Here is a 22,523-nt window from a genome sequence, read left to right on the forward strand (position 1 = left end):
TACTTCTGGCGTTGTTAATACAGTTTACAAATCCTGTGAAAGACCTCTGCTTAAATAGGAATCCTACTACTGTGGAATTAGAAAATTTTTTATTTTCAGAGAAAACAGACTTACAACTATTTTCAGCAAATGTCCTGAAAATATAACTCGAGAGGTATTTTCTGTAGTTCCTATGGTGAATTAGAAACTCAGGTAGAACAAGAAAAGTCTTGAAAGATTAGAAAAGGACCAACATATAAATGTGGGGTCCATTTTTAAAGCTTGAGGGTGTAGGAAGACAACTCGAAAGTGATAACCAGTACCCCTAACTAAGTTATTAGGGAGGTTTAAAAACATTTTTTTCTTTTTTTTTTTTGAGAAAGAGTAGCCCTGAGCTAACATCTGCCACCAATCCTCCTCATTTTGCTGGGGAAGACTGGTCCTGAGTTAACATCCGTGCCCATCTTCCTCTACTTTATATGTGGGACGCCTGCCACAGCATGGCTTGCCAAGCAGTGCGTAGCTCTGCATCTGGGATCCAAACCAGTGAACTCAGGGACACCAAAGCAGAACATGTGAATTTAACCGCTGCGCCACCGTGCTGGCCCCTAAAAACATTTTTTTCTAACGAAATTAATTAGTAACTATTTGAACTCATGATTCTAAGCAGCTAACTTGATTCTGAAAAGATGACCATTTGTTTTCCTTTAGCAGATAAACAGGCCAGGTAGATTAGAGAGACAGGGAGAAGTAATAGGTATGATATGTTAAAAATTTTAAGCCTTTTTTCTTGTTGCCTTGACTGTCCTTCTAGAGATATTAACATGCATATAAGAAAGTGCACAAATAATAAGTGTACATACAGCTTGATAACTTCACAAAACACTACCAGAACTCTACTTCAGAAGCCCCTTCATGCCCACTTCCATTCACTGTTCCTCTGCACTGCCCTCCCCACAAGAGTTACTGCAGGCAAATGCTTGGGTGGTTTCTAGCTTTTGTTATTACAAATAGTGCTGCTATGAACATTACACTCCTTTGGGTGAAAATTCATGTGCATTTTTAGGGTGTATATCTAGTAGTCAAATTACTGGGCCAAAGGGTATGCATATGGTCGTCATTAATAGATAATGCCAAACAATTTTCTAAAGCAATTGCGCCACTTTTCACTCCCATTAACAGTGTGCAAGAGGTTTTAGTTGCTTCATGTCCTTTCCAGAATGTGATGTTGTTTCCTGTTCATTTTAGCCCTTCTGTGTGGTATCTCATTGTGGCTTTAAATTACATTTGCCTTATGAATAACGATATGAATAACCTTTTCTAATGCTTATTGGCCATTTGGATAACCTCCTTTATGAAATGCCTATTCAACACCTCTGCTTATTTTTCTATTAGGCTGTCTGTATTTTTCTTAGTGATTTGTAGTTCTTTATGTATTGCAGACATCTTTTACTCTGTAGCTTTGTTTTTTGCTCTCAGTGGTGTCTTTTGTTAAGTAGTTAACATTTTTTGTGTCCTGTTGAGTAAATATTTGCCTATACCAAGGTCGTGAAGATAATCTGTATCTTTCTTCAAAAAGTTTTTTTATTTTCCTTTTGCCTTCAGATTTACACAAGGAATTCGGGTTTTTTGTCATTTTTTTTGCATATAGATATCCATATCCACTTGACTCAACTCCATTTATTAAAGAGACCATCCTTACTGCACTGCAGCGTCACTTTTGTTGAACAGGTGCCTGCATATGTGTAGGTCTGTTTCTGGGCTCTCTTCTGTTCCATTAGTCCATTTGTCTGTCCTTGAGCCAGCACCACCCTATATTAATAGCTATAGCTTCATAATAATTCTTGATAACTAGTAGCATAGTCCTCTACCTTTGTTTTCTTCAATATTGCCTTGACAATTCTTGGGCCTTGGCATTTTCATGTAAATGTTAGATTCAGCTTATAAATCTTATTTTAAACTTCTTATCAGCAATATGAATAGTGTAGGCCAGTGGTCCCCAAATGTTTTTTGATTATGTCCCCGTTATTAAAACATTCTTAATCCATGTCACCAGTACCAATGTATTATTTCCTTTAAAATGATATACATGTACTAACATATTAATGTTATTTACATTGTGAAATTTGCATTTGCTTTCTTTGGAGACCACTGATCTGGATGGTAAATTGAAGCCTAATCTAGTAAGGAATGGTGATAGAGGGGAGGACCCAATATTAGCTGGAGAAAGTACTCCCTTTTTTTTCACATATGCTTCACTCTTACGCTGTTTTCAGTTGTTTGATCTCAAGTGTCAGTGGGATTGGGTGAATGGGCACATTGATGTATGTCAGAACAGCTTATCGATTGAATGAATCTCCAGTGGCAAAATGTGGTCCTGCTTAATGGTTGAATGTTGTGTCTAATTCTCCTTTTTTCCTCTGGTCCAGGCTGCCTTCAGAATAGCCTCCTCCAAATGTCAGTCTACTCCTGCAGAGAGAAGGCACATGTAATTAATGTTTACAAACCTGTCATGCACCAGTGTCTACTCTGGGCAAGGTGTGTTAACGGTCATGGTCCCTGTTTTCTGGTTTGAAAAATCATTCATGCATATACAAACTTAAAAAGACTTTAAAAATAAAAGTGATTCAGGATAAGAGTTGAAAGAAGACATAACTAACTGTCAGATTAATGGTAGATGATTAGTGGTAAAGTTCAGAATGGGAGATCACTTTAGGTTGAAATGGGCAAAAAAGTCTTTACAGAAATGATATTGTTTAAGCTGGCTCTTGAGTGGTAGGTATCTAGATAGGAGGAAGGATATTCCAAGTTAAAGATTTGAGGCAAAATAAAGGACAGCGTGAGAAAAGGGGCCAGAAAGGTAAGGTGTGGGAATCTTTGAATGCCAGTCTATTAGGGTTCAGATATTAAATCAGAAGTCTCAGCCCTTTTTTGGCTTACTTTCTTCAACAGATGCTAGTCCTGGGGGAATAAAGTTTTAGTGGCTACTGTCAAGCCATGGGAAGGAGTTATCTGGTAAATGGCTTCAGGAAGGCCACTAAATCACTCAGGTCATTACAGCACTCCAGTAGGGATCTCTGCCATTGGTATTTGATGAAGATTAATCTCAGAGTATGATATGAGGAAAGATTAGACACAGGGGTCCACGTTAAGGAGGATATTAAGCAAAAGTTCCAAGTATCAGGTACTGGGACCCAACAGAAATGGTTATAACCAAAAGGTTATAAAGAAAGGGTCAAGGGACTCTGATTGATTTGGATATGGTGAGCGTTGGCAGTGGAGCAATCATTTCCAAAACCCAGAATTCAAGAGAGGATTCAGAGGGAACGGCAAATTCGATAGCAAGTGTAAAGCAAACACTTAGGAATGAGATTAGGAACTCTTTGATGTTATGAGTGCAGGGAGAACAGAGAAGGCCCAGGTGCAAGGATTTACAGGGGACAGATTCTGGTTAGGAAGTGGTAAGAGTGGGTAATGAAGTATGACAGTTAAAAAGAAGAATAGGAACATATTTCAGGAGGGATAGTTGCATTTAAGCCACAGTTGAGTTTGTAAGAGAGAGGAGACTCGGCTTTGAAGACTGAAAAGGAAGAAGGCAACAAAGGGGGAAATTGAACATGCAAGAGAGATGATAGAGATGCGGAAAGTGGTTAACTGCTCTTTTTATATGGTAGAAACTCGGATGAATAGTGGTAGGAGCTCTGTAATTAACAGAAAGATCCTTGCCTACGACAAAGAATATTTTATAATGCCCGGAAAGACCAAAACTAAACTTAACATGAAAAAAAAGTGCTATTAAGCAGTTCTGTCATTTTTTTTCCTCTTCATTCTATTTTATCCTCCAAGTGAGAACATGATTTGGATGTTTGGAAATTTTATATAGTCCTTCTTGTCCTTGTAGCCTTGGTTATTTTAGGCACTTTGCCTAAAATAAGGTTAAATAAGTGTTTGTTGAATGACTTAGTGAGTGTTGGTACATTGTATTAGTGTTAGTTTTCCCTTTAGAACTTTGCCTATTCTCATCTGAGGGAATGTCCTTCAGCCTAAAATTATAAGTATAATCTTATTCAGTATTTAAAACAGAATTTTGTGAAGAGTTTTAACTTGTCCATGGAGGTTGGGAAACGTGGGTGGGATTGGTAACTTGTTTGATTATTCCTTGATTTTATTGTACATCAGTTATTTTTGCCCTGCATTTGAGCTGAGAACTAGAGGCGTTTCTTGGAGTGAGGAATGCCAGCAGAAAGAAGCTAATGTTTAGAAATCTCAAGAGTAATTGCAGAAAGGGTCCATTGTGGATGTTAGCCCCTATAGTAGTTATCTATGCCCATATAACAAATTGCTCCAAAACTGAGCATGTTAAAACAATAAACATTTAATATCTCACAGTTTCTGTTGGTTAGGAATTTGGGAGCAGCTTAGGTAGGTGGTTCTGGCTCAGAAAATCAACTGGAGCCGTAGGATCTGCTTCCAGGTAATTTACTTACATGCCTGACAAGTCGGTGCTGGCTGTTGGCTGGAGACCTCAGTTCTTTGCTTTGTGGACTTTTCCATGGGGCTGGCTGCTTGAGTGTCCTTATGGCATGGCAGCTGGCTTTCCCAGAGTGAGTTATTTAAGAGAGAGCTAGCAAAGAGGAGCCACAATGCCTTTTGTGACCTGGTTTTGGGAGTTGTTAAGTCTGGCCCACACTCAAGGGGAGGGGGAATTAGGGTCTTACCTTTTGAAGTGAGAGTATCAGAATTTGTGGACATATCTTAAAATGACCACAGCCCCTTACTGTTGGGCTGATGCTTTTATATTAGTTACTTGATTATAAAGTTTGTTTTGGTATTCCCTGTTGTGAGATCTTGGCTTAGGCTATAGATGGTTCTGACTGTGACACCATGAAAGTTCTTAAACTGGAAAGGATGTTGGTGTCTCTCCCTGCTCTCCATGTCACCCGTCTGTTCAGTTTTATTAGCCACAGCAAATGTCTGCTGGGGAAGATGTTAAATACAGTATAATATCTGGCTTTCAAATTCAACAGGAATTTGTTGCTTATAAGCCCTAACTCCTTGTGAGCAAATTTTTTTTCATTGCAAGCTCTGTTCTATTCTATATCTTGCATTTTCATTTGGTTTTCCAACTTAGTTCTGATTATGTAATTTTGATTATTCATAAACGTAATACTGAAGAGATGCTGTTTCTCCACCTCCTTGTTCTGCTTTCTTTTGTGGTACTAGGAAATGGAGCGGCCCTTTTTTAATAGCAACATAAACACAAATTTTATTTCAGAGTTTTAATGAAAGAATATCTGAATTGAATCCAGATTCCATGTTCAAAGTCAGTCTTAATAATGAAATTTGGGGTTATTCTTAAGTAGACAGACCTGAGAGAAGACACAGGGGAAAATGCTAACATTGGAAGTGAGTGTCAGGATTCTTTCTCTTGTACTATTCAAATAATAATTTCCAATAAAATTCCTTTGGAGCTACCAAAGTAGCTTTCAGTTAATTTTCCCGTATTCAACTTTGTCCTCTTAATGCAGAAAATCCTTTATTCTGTTCTCTTCCGTGCCTTCATTTGTTTTATAAAGATGAGTAGGTATTATTCCAGCGCCTGTCTCCTAAATACAGCTTCCTATCATCAGATCAAGGTAAAAGACTTTGTTATTATTCCTCTGAGGAGACAGATAGTATGCATTGACTTAGCTCCATGTTGCCATCTTGTTCTTGGTAAACTATCTCAGACCACGTGCTACCTGAGTCGTATTCAGCAATCTGACCCCATCCTCCCTTCTTCCTTTCCTCCATGGATGTGAGTGAATCTGGGCAGAGAGAAACTCTGTTTGTTTCCCCCAATGTGCCTGTGAAACCCTTGTTCTCACCCTGCGGTAAATAGTAAATTTGAATTCTGTGTTAAGAGTTCAAGGAAGTATTATTCTTATAATACTGGCTTTGGGATGATACATAAACATGAAGGAACCAAGAACTAGGCTAAGGACACAGATCAGATGACACTTTGGGGTGTTTTGAACGAAGTTTAGGGCCTTTTAAAATCTCTTTCTTGATGTGGAATGTTGTCTCATATTTTCTTCTCTTGTGATGCTGGTAGAGCAAAAGCCACCATGGTTCCTGGTGTTCCACTTAATTTCACCATGCTCCATCTTGCTTTACTGGTGAGAATTTCAAGAAGGAATAGTATTTAGTTGAAAACTTTCATAAATTCGTTCTCACACACCTCCCTCCCCACCGTGGGCTCTGGCCAGAGCTCCTTTCTTGTACAGTTTTGCTAGTTAGAGTGCAGGTTTCACAGAGGAGTCTGTTTTTTTCTTTTCAATCTTGTTTTGCTTAAAAGAATAGGGGCAAAGCCCAAAATCTCTAAGAAGTATATCATTTAGTCATCTTTTGGGGAGGCAGAACAGATTTTATACTATGTCCAGTTAAATGTCATGTTAAAAATGATGATTGGCAGACACAGAGTACCAGCATTGATTCTATCTCCAGTCTCAGGCACAATGAAACTGTTGTCATGGTAATGGTCTACTTGGGCATCATATGTGTTGAAAGCTTTATATACTCTACAACTCTTAGTGAGCCAGCTAGCTTATAGAAATTGGAGGCATTTCAGATTTTGCGATTGAAAATACACAGAAGGATCTGAAGATAAAGAATTGTTTTGATGGCCTGTCTGGTGGCATAGTGGTTAAGTTTGTGCACTCTGCTTCAGTGGCCTGGGTTTGCAGGTTTGGATCCTGGGCACGGACCTAGCACCACTCATCAAGCCATACGGTGGCGACATCCCGCATAAAATAGAGAAGATTGGCACAGATGTTAGCTCAGTGACAATCTTCCTCAAACAAAAAGAGGAAGATTGACAACAGGTGTTAGCTCAGGGCCAATCTTCCTCACCAAAAACCAAAAAAAAGTTTTGAAAAGAGTAGTGTGTATTTAAGTTTTAAACACTATTCTCAATTAAATGCTTGAGAGCTTTGACTAGCTATTGATGAAGAATCCCCCAAACAGGAAGTTTTCAAAACTCTTCCGCTACATGTTAATTTGCAACTACAGTATCTGTATCTGTCATTATTTCCTGAGCTCATGAGAGCTGCCAGCATCCCTGTGAAAAGCTCTGGGAAGCCATTGTGTTCAGGGTTTTTCTGTATTTTATTTTCCCCCTTTTTGTTTGGTCACTTAAAATATCTGTGAAAATAGAATCCATGTGCCCTTGCAGTTGACCTGTAAACACTACGCCCTTTCATTTACAGTGAGACCTTTGCTGTGTATCTAAGTTTGATGTATTCTTTAAGAACAAAAGCTGGAAGTTAATTTCTAAGTAATTAAGACCTGATGTTAACATAAGTATTCTTTTTAATTTTAAACAAGACATAGCAAAGTTTGGTCTCTTGTTAAATGGATAAGTATGTATCTGAGGGGGAACATCTGTGTGTTTTCTGTGCTACACTGTGGCAAGAAGTGTGCAGCTGTGCGGCCTATCATCTTGCCCTACTTATTTTCTCCTGAGATTTTTGTATGGTGCCAAAAGACTCTGTGCAAAAGCCTAACTTCACTGCTATGTGCATATTCTAGTGCTGGCAGCAAGACACACACAGCTGCCAGTGCCTACAGGGTAACAAGACGTTCAAGAGCATGAGGATGGGAAAAACAGCATAGCAAAATCTTTGACTACGTTATAACAAAGTCACATCTCCCATAGTGTGACATTCTGTTTTTCTTTCTAATTTGTTTTAGGCCAAAATAGACAAAAGAAGTTATGAACCTTCTTTTCTATTCCTACCCCGCCAAGCATCCTACTCAATAGTATTTAAGATGTCCTTTGTGTTTTGTGTTAAGCATTAAATTTTTCTCTATCTAGCAGTTCATGCCATTATATGAAGGAATGTGGGTGGTGTGGTACCAAGGACCACCTATACTAAGGAAGATTTAATGGAACAAATGTTAAGGGAAAATAATCTAGAAAAGAATAGATTGAGTAAAATATGCTGGCAGTAGTCAGGGTTTCTCAAAGGTAAGACTGTATGTTGAGCATTTTGAGCTAGTGAATTATTAATTTTTTTAATCCGGTATTAGAAAGCTACAAATCATCCTGACAAGTTACTCCCAGTGAGAATACCATCTTAACCAAGCTCACATAAGACAAGTGAACATGTTCTAATTTGGGAATGACCACCCTTAGAAATTGAATTATCTTTAGATTTTTTTCCCGAAAGGTATCACAAATAACATACTGTGTTAAAAGGATTCCCTACAGTGAATGGTGTATCCCTTTCTTATTAATAACTACAGTGTTGAAGAGAAAATAATTGAGGGGAATGTTCGTTTTTTTCATCCTTTACCTTTATACTCTAAGAATGAGGTAAGAAACAGACTTCTGTTGGATTTTGCCATTTGAGAATGCTTAAAATGAGAGTGACTTTAAGAGATCCCTGACAGAGATATTCTTTAGTTACAGCTCTTTAGAAATTAGTAAAGAATTCATAGGTCTTTAGGTCAGTTACTGCTGCTATCTCAGCCACCTGGGTGGCAGTGGACACCCGACTAGCAGCCCTGAACTGCTACTGTAGCTGGATGACAGGAGCAGTGATTGCTAAACTTGTGTCGTCTCTTCTCTCCATTCCCCCTGGGAGGGACAAGAGGAACTCCTGCTGATAGTCAGAAATACACTTTCAGGGGGCTGGCCCCGTGGTCGAGTGGTTAAGTTCGCGTGCTCCGCTGCAGGTGGCCCAGTGTTTCGTTGGTTCGAATCCTGGGCGCGGACATGGCACTGCTCATCAGACCACGCTGAGGCAGCGTCTCACATGCCGCCACTAGAAGGACCCACAACGAAGAATATACAACTATGTACTGGGGGGCTTTGGAGAAAAAAAGGAAAAAATAAAATCTTTAAAAAAAAAAAAAAAAAAGAAATACACTTTCAGAAAACAAGAATATTGGCTCATTTTTTTACCTTCATCTATGCATCAGCAATAGGATTCTTGTAGTAATGTTCCCAGGTGTTTGGTAGTCAGTATTAGAAGAACAGAGTGAGACCTAGTCTGATAATCTTCATAATGATCCTCAGGCTAGGCATTCACATGATGATGGACGTAAACATTGGAGAGGTGGATGAACTTCAAGGCAGATGCTAGCCAACATAAAGATGAGAACACTGATATTATTGAAAAACTCTATCAGAAGGTTAAAATTCTTTGCTGGGTAATGACAGGGACCTCATCAGCTAGAGAAAAGGGTCAAGAACATCAAAGCTTCATGGGCCCAGTGTTGTAATAAAGTGTCATAAAGACTTCCATAGTATGATTTAAAACCACTGAAGATGGCCCAGCTCTGCTGGAAACAATTAGAGCCTTTCAGTTTGTTCATGACTGTTGTTTAGAAGATGCTTATTGGTTCGTGGAAGCAGACTATGATGCACATGTCCTACTAGACAACTTGAGATGGCTTATCTTAAACTATGATCCTGAAGAACCCATTTACTTCCGGAGAAGATATGTACCGAACAAGGAAAGCTTGAAGAGATTTGGTACTGGAAGCTTTTGGTACTTGAATTAGAACTATTATTCTCCTGCAGAGGGTCCTGATTGCTGTTCATCGTGCAGTTTGTTTTCTTGACCTTACAACAATATATAAATTTGACTACCTTGTGTATTATCTTCATCCGTGTGGTTATTAGGTTATCAACCTACCTTACTGGAGATACCAGTAAAACAAATCAGTGAAGTCATCAAGAATGAAGATCTGAAGATAAAATGTCTAACATTGCACTGCAGAAAGCACTGCATCTGCAATATAGAACACTGTGCTCCCACTGACCAACGCTTTATGTGTGAACATTCCATACTTGAAAAAGTCTTTCATAAGAATGGCTGTAAATTAAATCTTTAACATTAGCTTTAAGTCTGTTAAAAATGTATTGGTACAGTAATATAAATGAAGAATTTATATTTTTTAAATGGTGGTCAGGTAGAGGAACTAAACAGATATTGTATTGATGTCACCAAAGTAAAACAGCTAAACTTGCTAGAACTACACTGCACTGTTAGTACACGTATGTGATGCTAAACAGATCTGCCTTAAAGAAAAAGAGGGAATTATTGTTGGTCATTGTTTTTAACTCAAGACATGAGTTTGCATCCACAGTATAACAAATGAACCAAACTTCCCCCTACATAAACACATAATGTTTTGTCTAATGAAAATTTTGCTGTGACTATAATTAACAGTATCTCCTCCAGAAAAAAGGTAGAATTAAGAATGGCACTTGATTAAGGTACATTAATAAAACCACCTTTTGAAATTAGCATGGACCTTGATTGTGTTATACATTTGATTCTAAATAGTGGTTAATTGTTTATTAGAATTAATAATATTCACTAGGAAGAATGTCTTTAAGTCAAGTGTTTAATATGTGGTATGTTTTCCGTTTTGCTTACATCAAACATAATTGTCAGTGGCGCTAATTTGCATTTTTGTTTTGTAGTCTCTGGTTTTCAGCAGCCACTGTAAAGCAGTGAGTGGCTACTCAGACCAGGTCATCCATCAGCGGAGATCAGCTACCTCCTCACTTCGTTGCTGCCTGCTCACTGAGCTGCCATCTTTTTTGTGTGTGGCCAGTCCACGAGTAAGTGCCACAAGAGGGAAGACACAAAATATATGGTATTTGAAGAAATAAACCAATTTTCATGGGATCCATTCCTTCAACAGACTGTCTTAAGTTGTTTGGACCTTGAGAAACACATAAATCCTCAGTATTTAGAAGGAGCATCCATGGTCCTGGCTTTCCCAAGACAACACTTCTCACTTTGAATTGTGTTGGTTTTGAGAATAGTTGTATAGTAGATAGGAGTGGCTATTTTCACTAACCGCATCTCTGCTGTGTGGTTCCTCTTATTTAGTCAGGAGCTCTAAACTGCCGTGGGAACAAACCATCTGTCAGGTAAATTATCACCCAGCAGCAGGGTCAGAGACAGACTATTTGAAAAGGAGAGAGAGCCATTTGTCACCTGCATTGAGGTTTTTGAGAGTTTTCAGAGGAGGGGGCCAGATTGAGAGGGAGATTTGGTCTGGCCTTATCATCTCAGTACGGTCTCCCAATAACAAAAGGAAACTTTACACTCCAGCATGAAGAAACTTCTTAGTCTGGTGTTCGCTCCCTTTCCTCAGCAGCCCTGCCTGGACTGCAGTTCACAAGTGTGTTCCCTCTGAAAAGTGACTGTTGCACCGTATTTGCCATTCAGCAGTTGTAGTCTTATTTGCAGATTGGGGGTAGTTTGGATTGTGGTTTCAACTTTGAGTAGCTGTTAGGTCCTTCCCAGTACCTGCTATAAAGAGGGTAACAAAACAGGGCGCTCCGGTGATTGCCGACAGCATCGCTGCAAAGGCTTGCCTTGGCACAGTGTGGTAGTTACTTTGCTTGCATCTTCCATTCTCTTTCCTGTCCTTACTGATCGAGGCCAGACATGGAGAAGTATATGAAGGGAGAGTGACAGAGCAGAGAGGTGGCCAGACTCCATGGCTAGAGCAAAGAGCAAGTTTTTGTCTTCCCAGCTTGTCGTTTCCTTTTGCTCTAAGGGGCACCTTTCAGTTAGCCAGGAGACTAACTGGCTGATGTTTCCTAGCTTTCTGTGTTTTTATGTTGTTTTCTCCACTCATTCTAGCAAGTCTACTGTTTTCACAGTTCTATTCAAAGAAGGTGGAGCCTTTGGAATCTTCCTTAGTGATATTTTTCTACCATTATTTTTTCAGCTTGCATTCTGACTTCATAAAGTTATCAAAGGTCAGAATCTGACAGGGATTCCAAAGAAAGATGATGAATAGAAATGAGGTGATAGTGCTGAGTCCCCCTGACTCTTGCCTGCCTAGATTTCTTTCTGTTGGTCCTGTGCTACAAGAACTTGATTCCCTTGTCCCTGTCAACTTTGATTTATATTGGCTATCCGGAAAGTATTCGGATTTTGTGTGTATCTAGTTCTTCCAAAGCAGTCTTGGTCTTTGAAGCTTAAGTTGATGCAGGGAAATGCGCTTTTCTTAGGGAACATCTAAAGCCAAGTCCTTCTATAGAAGGCAACCTTCAGGTTTCATAGTTACATGGTTTGTTTCCTTCTCACCTAGTCTCATGTGTACACCAAGGCTTAATAAGAGGAAATGTAGATTTCTGAGAGAGGGATGTCAAGACATTTTTACTTCCCATATTCCAAGTGTTTTATAGATCCAATAAAAAGTGAACTACCTTGGACTGTAATTGCTTTTATGGACATAAAAATTCTTCATTTGTACCACTCAGAGCTCTGTAGCCAGCATCTCTGAAGAACAACCCCACTCTCCCAATATACTCACACATGCATACCCCAACTGTACTAGTTGAGTATTGTTTTTTGAGGAGCCTGAAGGCTAAACTATCATGCCTGGTTCTGCTGTTTCTCTAAAGAACAATAAATAGTAGCTTGAAGAAGACTATAATAGTGTGAAGGTATGGTGGCGGACAGGAAGCAAGAGAAAGCTTTTATTATTTGGCTGAAGGGATCCTCCTCAGCATCCTCCTTTCCTACTCAGCCAGTCTCCTCCATTTGTTTGTAGAGTTTCTTCACGTAGCATGTGTTAAACCTGAAAGTGGGGGTAGTTTACACCATTGTCATAAGGACTGGAAGGAGGGATTTTTTTGTTTTGTTTTTAAAGATTTTATTTTTCCTTTTTCTCTCCAAAGCCCCCCGGTACACAGTTGTATATTTTTAGTTGTTGGTTCTTCTAGTTGTGGCATGTGGGACGCCGCCTCAGCGTGGCTTGATGAGCGGTCCATGTTCATGCCCAGGATCCGAACTGGTGAAACCCTGGACTGAAGTGCAGCATGCAAACTTAACCACTCGGCCACAGGGCCAGCCCCAGGAAGAAGGATTTTAAACATGTCTGAATATTTTGTACACACATAGACAAATTCTTACCTTTCGGATCAGGCCTGGGGTGTAAATAAGGTAACATTGCATGAGATACCTTAATTATCTTATATTTATTTCTAACCCATCTGTGGTGGGGAGTTACTGGTTTCCTTTGAAGCCTCGACCCTGGCCTTGAGTTAAGACAAATTAATTTCCCTGGCATGTGCTATGAAAACTTTAGGGTCAGTTCAGGAAGAACTGTGCCACTAAGAAATTGGAGCTGTTTTCTCATTAGCTGAGGAAATAATTCTGCAGGGTTAAGAAACTTTTAAGACCCCAGGAATTCATCTTACCAAAAAATGGCAGCGCTTGGAGCGGTCACGCTTCCTAGAGCTGGAGCAGGAATATACATGTCCTCAGGAAGGACGCGCTGAATGCTTGAAGAGGCAGCCCCTGAAGGTACTATAGTTTAGGAAGTTAATCAAGCAAAAAACAGGGGTTAGCTCATGTGGGACTAAAAGGAATATGCATTTCCATTTGTGGGGAGGGAAGAATGGTTCATGCTTCATCTCCCCCTGCTTCTGAGCAATCAGGAAGGCCACTTGTGGTTAGCAGAATGGGTGGAGGCTGTCTAGGATAGAGCTGACTTGGAAAGCACGATTTAAGTAGAAATGGGCTTGTTTGCCTCCTTTTGAACTTCATGAGTTCACTGCTTACGTACTTACAACATAGCATTCTATGATTCTGCATATATTTTTATCCAGGGCTCCTGCCAAAGAAGCTTATCAAAACATTAAAAAATATTTCACTAAGAACTGTGACTTGCAAACCTCCTAGTTTTCAGTCCTGAACTTGGAAGGATATCAGCAAAATGAAATTAGAAATAGGTGAAAGTTTATAACTGGAAAAGGTTGTTTTGTTCTTAAACTGTAAGAGTACCTAGAAATGAGTCCCAGGCAGGAAAAAAACTCCTCTCTCTGTCCCTGTTCTCCCCTTGTTCTTTCATGCTGAGTTTCTAGCTTTGATTTCTCATCTTGAGAATATGAGCTCAAACTCTTTATATATAATTCCAATACAAGTTCTGCTTTTCTACAAAATAAAGAAAAATAAACATCAAAGCAGTTATCTTTGAGTGTAAAATTGGTCAGTATGAGTCTCTCATTAGAAAAGCCTGAGTATGCTTTACTCATCCAAGAGTGCACATGCTGTTTGAGATACATAGAACTGGTCATACATCTGTAGTCCGGACTACTGCTGCTTAAACCATTTTTATGGACGTATAACTGCTATTGATTATGAGGTTCTGGGACTCTACCCAAGATGGTGGACGTCTGCTCTAGTCCAGTATCTGCTGGGCTGCTGCCAGGATAAGCCATAGCAGGGAGGGACCCAATTTTTATCCGTTTGCTTTGTATTTTGGTCTTTATTTGCCTATGCTCAACTTTCAGTGGGAAAAAATGAATAACTTGGAAGCAAGAGATCAAATTCCTTTTGGTGTGAGTAAAGGTGACAGGAGATTACCAAAACTTGCTCCTAGTGCTGTCTAGGTAATCTGATTTATGTGAGACCCTAACTGGGTTTTGGAGCTCCAGGGACCCAGCTTTCTGTGACCCTTTGTAGTTTGACCTCTGGACCATAGATGGCACTGCTCGCTAACAAACTTAGTTCAGCTTCATCTGCAAGCCAGAGTTATGTGTTCTGTGGTTATTGGTAAATGATGCCCTTTCTCTGGTTTTGGTATCCTCTAGTCTCCAGCAGAGGCACCTGCAGCCCATAGTCAGCTCACTGACTGTTTATGTACCCCAAGACAGTATTTCTCAAGGCTCGGCTTGGGATGCTGGGGTGCTTGTTAAAAACCTAGAACTATTGGCTAGAACCCTTAGACCTTCTGGATCAAAATCTGCACTTTAGATAAGCTCCCAAGATGGTTCTTATGCATAACAAAACTTGACAACCATTGCCCTAAAGATTGATGAGCATGAAAATAGAAAACTTAATAGCAAGATAGAGAGATTTTCCTGACTGTCTAACTTCTGAGAAGCAATAGAAACAATAGAACTGCCTAACTAGGTACAGCCAGTGTTTTATGTTCTGATTTCTCCCATACCTCTGCTCTTGCTCCTTATACCTAATTTCTTCCCATCTCGTGGTCTAGCTCCAAGGTTCTTGGGAGCAGTTTACTGCTTATAATTTATTCCTTTAGCATTTTTATCAACGTGGGCTCGCAGATAATCACAGCCTCCAAATTTTAACCAAAGGTAACCTCAGGCTCCTTATTCGATGATTTCACAGCTATCTAAATAGACAGCTGCTTGTTAGACTGGGAATAGACCCAGATCACTAAAGATGGATAAAGCATACGCTTTATCCCCTTGTTCTTTACGCTTTAGAAGCGTATGCTTCTAAATTGGCAGGAGCCTTCTATTCCATTGGGGGGCAGCCTTTGAGTGTCGTTACACCTTATGGTGAGATAAGAATTTGTGTATAGCTTTTACCCTAGCCAAGAAATGAATCTACTACTCTCTGGCTATTGCTTTCTCTCTACCCCAACCCGTTTATGACCTCAAGGAAACATTCTCTTAGCTTCCATTAGGTTTGTCAGTCAGCAACCTGGTCAGGGAAGAGGAGAAAGAAGTATTGATAAACTTGGGAGCTTTGCAGCAAAGACATTAAAAATAGCTTCAAATGCACCAGACCAATACTTCTTAGTTCTTTAATGATGACTAACTAGCTCCAGCTCCTTTTTCTGGCCTTATCATCCTGTGTATGGCTAGTAGAACTTTGCCAAAGCACTATAGCCGTGAGAGGAAGTGGCAAAGTGATCGTGTGTGTATATATATACATCTGTGACAGAATTATTCCTGACCTGGTATCCCAGTTTATCTGCAAACTCCAGCACTCTTTGGATCTTTAGTTTGTTGCAGGTTCATATTACTAGAGGTTGGCCTTTTACCTGGGGAAGGTATTAAGTCAGTTATTAGGGACAGCTTAGTTTGTCAGAAAACAGAAGTTAAAAGCAGTAGTCTAAGGATTATCCACATTAGTCTCATCTCAAAGTCGAAGTTCCCAAAAGGCTCAGTGGGTATGGAAATGTGAAAGAGCCATCTCGTGTGAATCTTTCACTACAGGTCACCGCAGTGCCATTGGATTCTTACTGCAATGACCGAAGTGCAGAATATGAGAGGCGAGTGCTGAAGGAAGGAGGGAGTCTGGCAGCCAAGCAGTGTTTGTTGAATGGGGCCCCTGAACTGGCAGCAGACTGGCTAAATCGACGATCCCAGTTCTTCCCAGAGCCAGCTGGAGGATTGTGGAGCATCAGGCCTCAGAACGGCTGGTCTTTCATTAGGATTCCAGGTGAGTCCTCCCTTCTTGTGGAATATGTTCCCAGCTTTGGCAAGGGGAGAACCAGGGAGATAGTCCATATGGTGGTTTCAGATATTTGGAAGTCAACGTTCTTGGGGTTTCTTTTTCCTCTTTTGCCCATAGTAACTTATAAGTAAGAATACTTAAGTAATTTGTGACTTGAATAGAAAGAGAAGTGTTTTTTAGATTTGTGCTTAAATACTCTCCTTTGACAAGCTTACAGCTGAAAAAGGAATGCCATTCTTTAAAAAACAAGGCAGGGTGAGTTAGAAATAAACTTGGTAGGAAAGGCTCCAGGTCGAGTGAGTACAGTTGTGCTATTGCCAGTGGAATGAATGAGATTGTCGTCACTCACAGAAAGCCTAGTTTAAGTAGCATAAACAGTGTTCTACACGAAGCACTAGAGATCTGCATGATAACCAGAAGAAAAACAGTGTGTTTTGTGCCAAAATGCTAGCAGATTCCCAGACCTCCTAGGGTCAAGGTCGAGGTTGAAAGGAAATTAGGTTTTCATCTTTGCTTTGGTGAGACTTCTTTTTAAGGAAACAGAACACAGGGTTCATAGGCTCATGTTCTTTACTTACACCTGGTGGCAAACTGGAGCGGTAGCTCAGAGCTACTGTGTTAGTTTTGGTTGTGCACATTCTCTGGTACTTTGATTGTATTTATCTCATTGGCCTGTAATGGAAGTGAACTAGGGCTAAGCATTCAAAAGAGAGAATCTGCTATTTCTAAGAGATAACTGGATTCCAAGGTCTAAGGCCTGGTTTTTCCATTTAACGTTAACTTTGTCAGATGTCAAGGGACTTCGGGTCAGCCTTTTAGTGACTTTGGGGCTGATTTGAACTGAAAGATGCTGTTTGGGTATATGAGAGCAATGTTGTATATGTCCTCATAGCTGACTGAGAACACATGGAAGCAGTGGGTGAAGGTATATTGTTGGAAAACAAGGGAAAAGCCCACGTGTAAAGCAAGCCTGAATGTAGTGGGAATAGAGGAATAGAAGCCAGCAGGTGTGGAAACCACAGAATCCCAGGCAGAAGATGAGCACAGTTTTGAAAGAAGCAAGACAACACCTTATTTCTTCTTTCCCACTTCTTCATTCTGGCTCCTAAGTTCCCAGTCCAGGAGTAGAAGGCTTATTGCTGGCGCTGTGGGAATCTCTTGTGGCTTTTCCTGTTCTTTGAAAGAAAAATGGACCTTGTTTAAATAGCAGGAAGTGTCTGAGTTCTTTTTGCATCGATAAAAAGCACCAGCCTCACTGGCTGTTTACTGTGAGAACTAACCAGCTCCTCACTGACCCCATTGTGCTCTGTAGACTGGCTGGGGCTGGGCAGTGAGGGGGAGAGTTGAGGGGGGGTGATCACTGGAACCTGTATTTTATCTCTCTTTCCTTTATACTTTTACATTTTCTGTTTCCCCAGGAAGGGTTGGTTCCTTTATATTCCTTGAGAGACTGACCAGAATCTCCTAGATTTTACACCTTGAATGTGTCTCCATGTTTCACTAGGAGAAGGATGTAAAATCTCTTCAAAAGCCTTTTCTCCTTGGAAAAAGGAGATAATATTTCATCTGTTACTCTAATTTTACTGCCATTCATTTTGTCTCTGAGCGGGGTCTTACTACACTGTGTTCAGTAAGAACTAGTATCTGAGTGAAAATACTGTAAGATTGTACTGTAGGGTTGTAAGATTGTACTGTAGGGTTGTAAGATTGTACTGTAGGGTTGTGGGAAAGATTGCAAGAAACTAGGGTAGGTCTGTTCATTTCAGCATTTTTTGAGCTCCTGTTTTAAAGAAGGGGCTGGGCATGGGTTTGACTTGGCAGAATCAGCCTGATTTCTAGGGAATTGTGCTCTTCTTGGCTCTATGCCCTGCTTAGCAACAGGTGGTGCTCTTGTCCGATGCAACTTCGGTAGCTCGCAAAAAATTGGGTAAGAGATACTGGGCTCAGAAGACATCAGTGTGTACGGAGAAGGAAACCTGTTTTTTCTGCGTCTCTCTCTAAGGACAAATACTGGAGGCTGACTTCCCCTGTCTAGCATGCTCACCACCGAAGCAGAAATATTGTTCATTGCTTAAGTGCTTTAAGGCTATTGTTGAAGTGCCTTTCTTCATAGTCCTTTTTCTTCAGGACAAGAAATCCAGTCCATCCACTTCCACTTCCCCCACCTACACAACAACAAGCTAACAACAGCTGCCACTTCTTGCTTCTTTTAGACACATCAGAGTTCTGTCCTCCTAACTGTATGCACATCTTCATCTCTGAGCTTTCTGAATCCTAGCATCACTGCATTCTGTTAGCAAAGAAGAGTAGGATGTGGGAAGCAGGAACGTGTGAAAACCATTGAACCATGATTTTGAGATGAATTGAAGCTTCTTAAAATTCAGATACAAGACAGATTTGTGTATGCTTAAATATTTGTGTTGAGGGAGTATATGTGAATGGAGAGAGAAGAGAACAGGCTGCAGAAATCTGATGAGCTTATTAGCTTGCCCACTCTCACTCAATAACTGAAAAATATATGGGCTGCTTTTTTTCCACCTTCCTGTGCTTTTAATAAGAAAAGAAAGAAACTTACTGTCTAAAGCTGATTGGTAGCTCTGTGGGGACTGTTTAGGAGCTATCAAAATCAAGGGATGCCAGGGAATATAATTACAAGAGACGCATAATTGTGACAAGAAGAAAACCTTGAAGTTGTTATGGAAGTGCTGCTGCCTAGTCAGACTTGGAACTTATACAGGCGTCCTTGTCTGGGGCCAGGGAGAGGGCTTAGCCACCGGTCCTGTCCCAGCTGCAGTCATTGATTGTGCTGGTGAGGAGACCAACAAAAAGAAGAGCATTTCAGTAATGTAAACAGGACCAAACAAAGAGGCTGAACAAAGGTGTGTGCCACAGCATCAGGGAGGGGTGGTGGAGGGAGAGAGCTGGCCTGGCAGCGTTCCGAAGGTGGGAAAAGGCAGGCTGCAGTGCAGAGGAGTAAACATCCAGGACCTGAGGCTTTGTAGCAAAAACAGAGTGGCTGATGATTTGTTATGGTGCTGTCAGCACATCCGTTCTTGTTTGGTTTATACAATAATTGTGCACTTGGCAAATACTGGCGAGAACAGAGAAATGACTGTTGAGAACTCTTGGAGTGCTCTCGACACCCAGCCTCTGCAGTTCTGAGGGAAAACCATGGGTTCAAACCCAGAAACTAAGGATACACAGTATATTTTTCTTCATAGTTTCTTTTTTACTCTCAGTGGTTAGTTCTCTATGTAGTATCTCTAGCCTTTTTCTCCGTCTTTGTGGCCCACAGCCACTTCCATATATACTCTTAAATCTCCCAGCCCCTTAAGCCTCATCTCTTCCCCTCTTAATAGCAGCAATTGTTCAGGGTGTGTTTATGGACCAGTCTGCAAACAGGAAACTCTACTTCCTGAAATGTGATGGGAGTTGAATGATACTGAATGGATAAGATGAAAATTTGTGAGTTAAGTGTTCTTTAAAGATCTCTGGCTGAAATACGTTGTTTTTTTTTTTAATAGGAAGAGGAAGGAGAAAGCACAAGTTAGTGAGTGAAAGCAGCTTCCATTTCACAGAAACCTAAAGTCAGTCTTTCTGAAAAGCTGAAGAAGCCCTAGTGTCTTTATTGAATTATAGCTTTGGATAGTGACATTTACCAGCCAGACAATTTGAAATCACTCAGGAGAGGGAGTTCTGGTTTTAAAAAAGGCAAGAGAGGGGGTATGTTTATTTGCATTTCTTGGTGTTTAACTGTCTCCAGGAACAGGCAAGGGCAGCCCTTGTTTCTCCACATTCTTGTGCTTTCAGAAGGTAAACCATTTAGCCACAGGAGTAGCAGAAGCAAATATCTAGAGCTAGGGTGAGCAAAGGGAAAAACAGATTTCTCAGGTCACTTGCGGTAGATATGACATGGACATCACTCTTAGACACATGGATGTCACTCAGATGCATGGACATCACTCTTGGATGTTCACTGTAGCTGCTATCCCCTGAGTAAGGGTGAGGAGCCAGGGAAGCTTTCAGGTGCCATAGCAGCAGACGTCTGGTTGGGAACTGTTAGTTGGGAGGGAACTTACACCTCCCTCTTTCCAGATACTTCTTCCCCGAGCACTACTGGATCATGACTGAACAGTGCTTTGCATTCTTTAGAGTACTTTCCTGCTCTCATGATGACAAGCATCCTGGTTGTAGTAATTTTGGCTGCATACAGCTTTGCAGTGAGTGATTTTGCTGCTTCAATTAAATACAGTTTCCCCCTCCCTCCCTTTTCTTCTCCCTAGGCAAAGAGAGCCTCATCACTGACAGTGGAAAGCTGTATGCCCTTGATGTCCTGCTGACTCGACTCAAGTCTCAAGGACATAGGGTCCTTATCTACTCTCAGATGACCAGGATGATAGACCTGCTGGAGGTAGGAGAAGGAACCTTTGGTACCTAGGACACCTTGACATTGCACTTGCAGGAATCACATGTCTATGACTAATGTCACTCCTGCTTAATGGGAACCCAAAACTCATCTTTGTGATTTTACTGTCTGTAAAAGAAGGAGAAGCAGCTCCTAGCAGATGTGAGAGTATGCAGAGGACTTCTGCCTTCTTCTCTGTACCAGTGAAATAGAACAAACACCCCTTACTCCCTTCCTTCACTGGAGAAGGAATTTCCTAATTTTAAAGTAGATCAGAGTCGAGGAATTTCTTGAAAAGTCCTCTGAAATTCTGTATGAAAAATAAGATTTGGGGTTAGTTCTCTATGTAAAAAACTAGAAAGTTGTAAAAAACTACTAGTTGTGAATAAAAAAATCTTAAAAAAAGGGGGGGGGTGCTGGCCCCGTGGCCAAGTGTGGGCTGCAGGCGTCCCAGTGTTTCGTTGGTTCAGATCCTGGGCGCGGACATGGCACTGCTCATCAAACCACGCTGAGGCGGCATCCCACGTGCCACAACTAGAAGGACCCACAACGAAGAATATACAGCTATGTACTGGGGGGCTTTGGGGAGAAAAAGGAAAAAATAAAAAAACCTTTAAAAACAAAAACTGCTAGTTGTAAAAAACTACTCGACCTGAGTTAATGTAGTGGTTCTCAACTTGACTACATATTGCAATTTCCTGGGAGAGCTTTAACAAATACTGGTATCTGGTCCTGTCCCCAGAGGTTCATATTTAATAATAAGTTTGGAATGAGGCCTAAGCATCAGGATATTTAAAAGCTCCAAAGGTGATTCTAATATGCAACCAGAGTTGACAACCACTGGGTTATGGTGAAAACTACAGCTGTGTCTTACTGTGCAAGGCAGCTTTTGTTTCTTTAGTTACTTTGTTGATGTTCTTTCTGCTTTCTTGTTGTTCAGGTAGTGGCTTATTACTTGAGGGAGAGGAAGTCATGGGCATAGGAACAGGAGAGTGAAAGTGAGGACAAATAATAACAAACCACTAGACGAAGTCCTTGGTGTAAGAAAGTTGGAAAACCACAGCTTAAGAGGCTAAGACACCTGGATGTCAGTAGTGTATAAATATCCTCATGTTATTCTGTGGGGTTTATGTATCTAAGGCTTCATATTCTAACACTGCTACTCCAGGGGATAGTTGATAAGTGGAAATTAGACCATAATTATCCCTCTCTAGGAGTGAACGAGTAGGGATCGTATCAGTACAAAAGGAATGAAGAGTAGAAAAGAGGGAGGAATTTTTAGGTTCTTTGGAAGCCAAGGCTGGCTTGCTGAATTTTGCAATGGGTTTATCTGAATTTGATGGCAGGCTCTTTTTAATAATCTGGCAACTTCTTTTAGCAAGAGACATAACGAATGTTATTCGAGTTCAACTTAATCACTAAATTTCACATTTAATACAGTGTTTAACCCCTTAAATGCTGTCAGCAGGCCAAAGTTTCTGGTTTGTATTATGAGTAGATCACCTCTTTCTAAGTGATGGAAGGATGCTTATAAGTGACTATAAGTCACTGTAACAGAGAATTGATTAAGCCATTGTGTTTGCTGTAAATCTTGACTATGTTAAAGGTCCTAACAGCAATAATCCAAAATAAAGGGACTACCTGCATCTTTAATGTTCTGTTCAAACCAAGTGATGCCAACAACCAAAATAATGTGAGTAACTTTCTTTCAGTGGGGCTCTTTTTAGATAAAGTGCATTTTCCTAGTCCTGAAGAGTCAGGGAAGTATAGATAAAGTAGTGATCCTATGCTGCTAAGAATTATAGAAAAAGCAATATGCTAAGGACTTTGTAAGGGAGGTGATGATCTTTCTTTCTCAAGGTTGTATCAATGTATTATAGAGTCCTAAAAGTTGATCATAT

General features: G+C 40.4%; 1 protein-coding gene and 1 pseudogene across 2 annotated transcripts in view; both read left to right on the forward strand.

Annotated features, from left to right (window-relative positions):
• The window catches only part of INO80 (INO80 complex ATPase subunit), a 126,680-nt gene that overhangs the window by 70,565 nt on the left and 33,592 nt on the right, over window positions 1-22,523 (forward strand). For both annotated transcript variants that reach the window (XM_023619728.2, XM_023619730.2), the window contains exons 25-27: window positions 10,457-10,597; window positions 15,977-16,202; window positions 20,501-20,628. In XM_023619728.2, the coding sequence (XP_023475496.1) occupies window positions 10,457-10,597; window positions 15,977-16,202; window positions 20,501-20,628 (495 nt within the window). The remainder of the gene's footprint in view (window positions 1-10,456; window positions 10,598-15,976; window positions 16,203-20,500; window positions 20,629-22,523) is intronic.
• LOC138918300 (glycoprotein-N-acetylgalactosamine 3-beta-galactosyltransferase 1 pseudogene) lies at window positions 1,243-9,622 on the forward strand (annotated as a pseudogene).

This window comes from Equus caballus, chromosome 1 (genome assembly GCF_041296265.1).
Source record: "Equus caballus isolate H_3958 breed thoroughbred chromosome 1, TB-T2T, whole genome shotgun sequence".
Taxonomy (NCBI): Eukaryota; Metazoa; Chordata; class Mammalia; order Perissodactyla; family Equidae; genus Equus; species Equus caballus.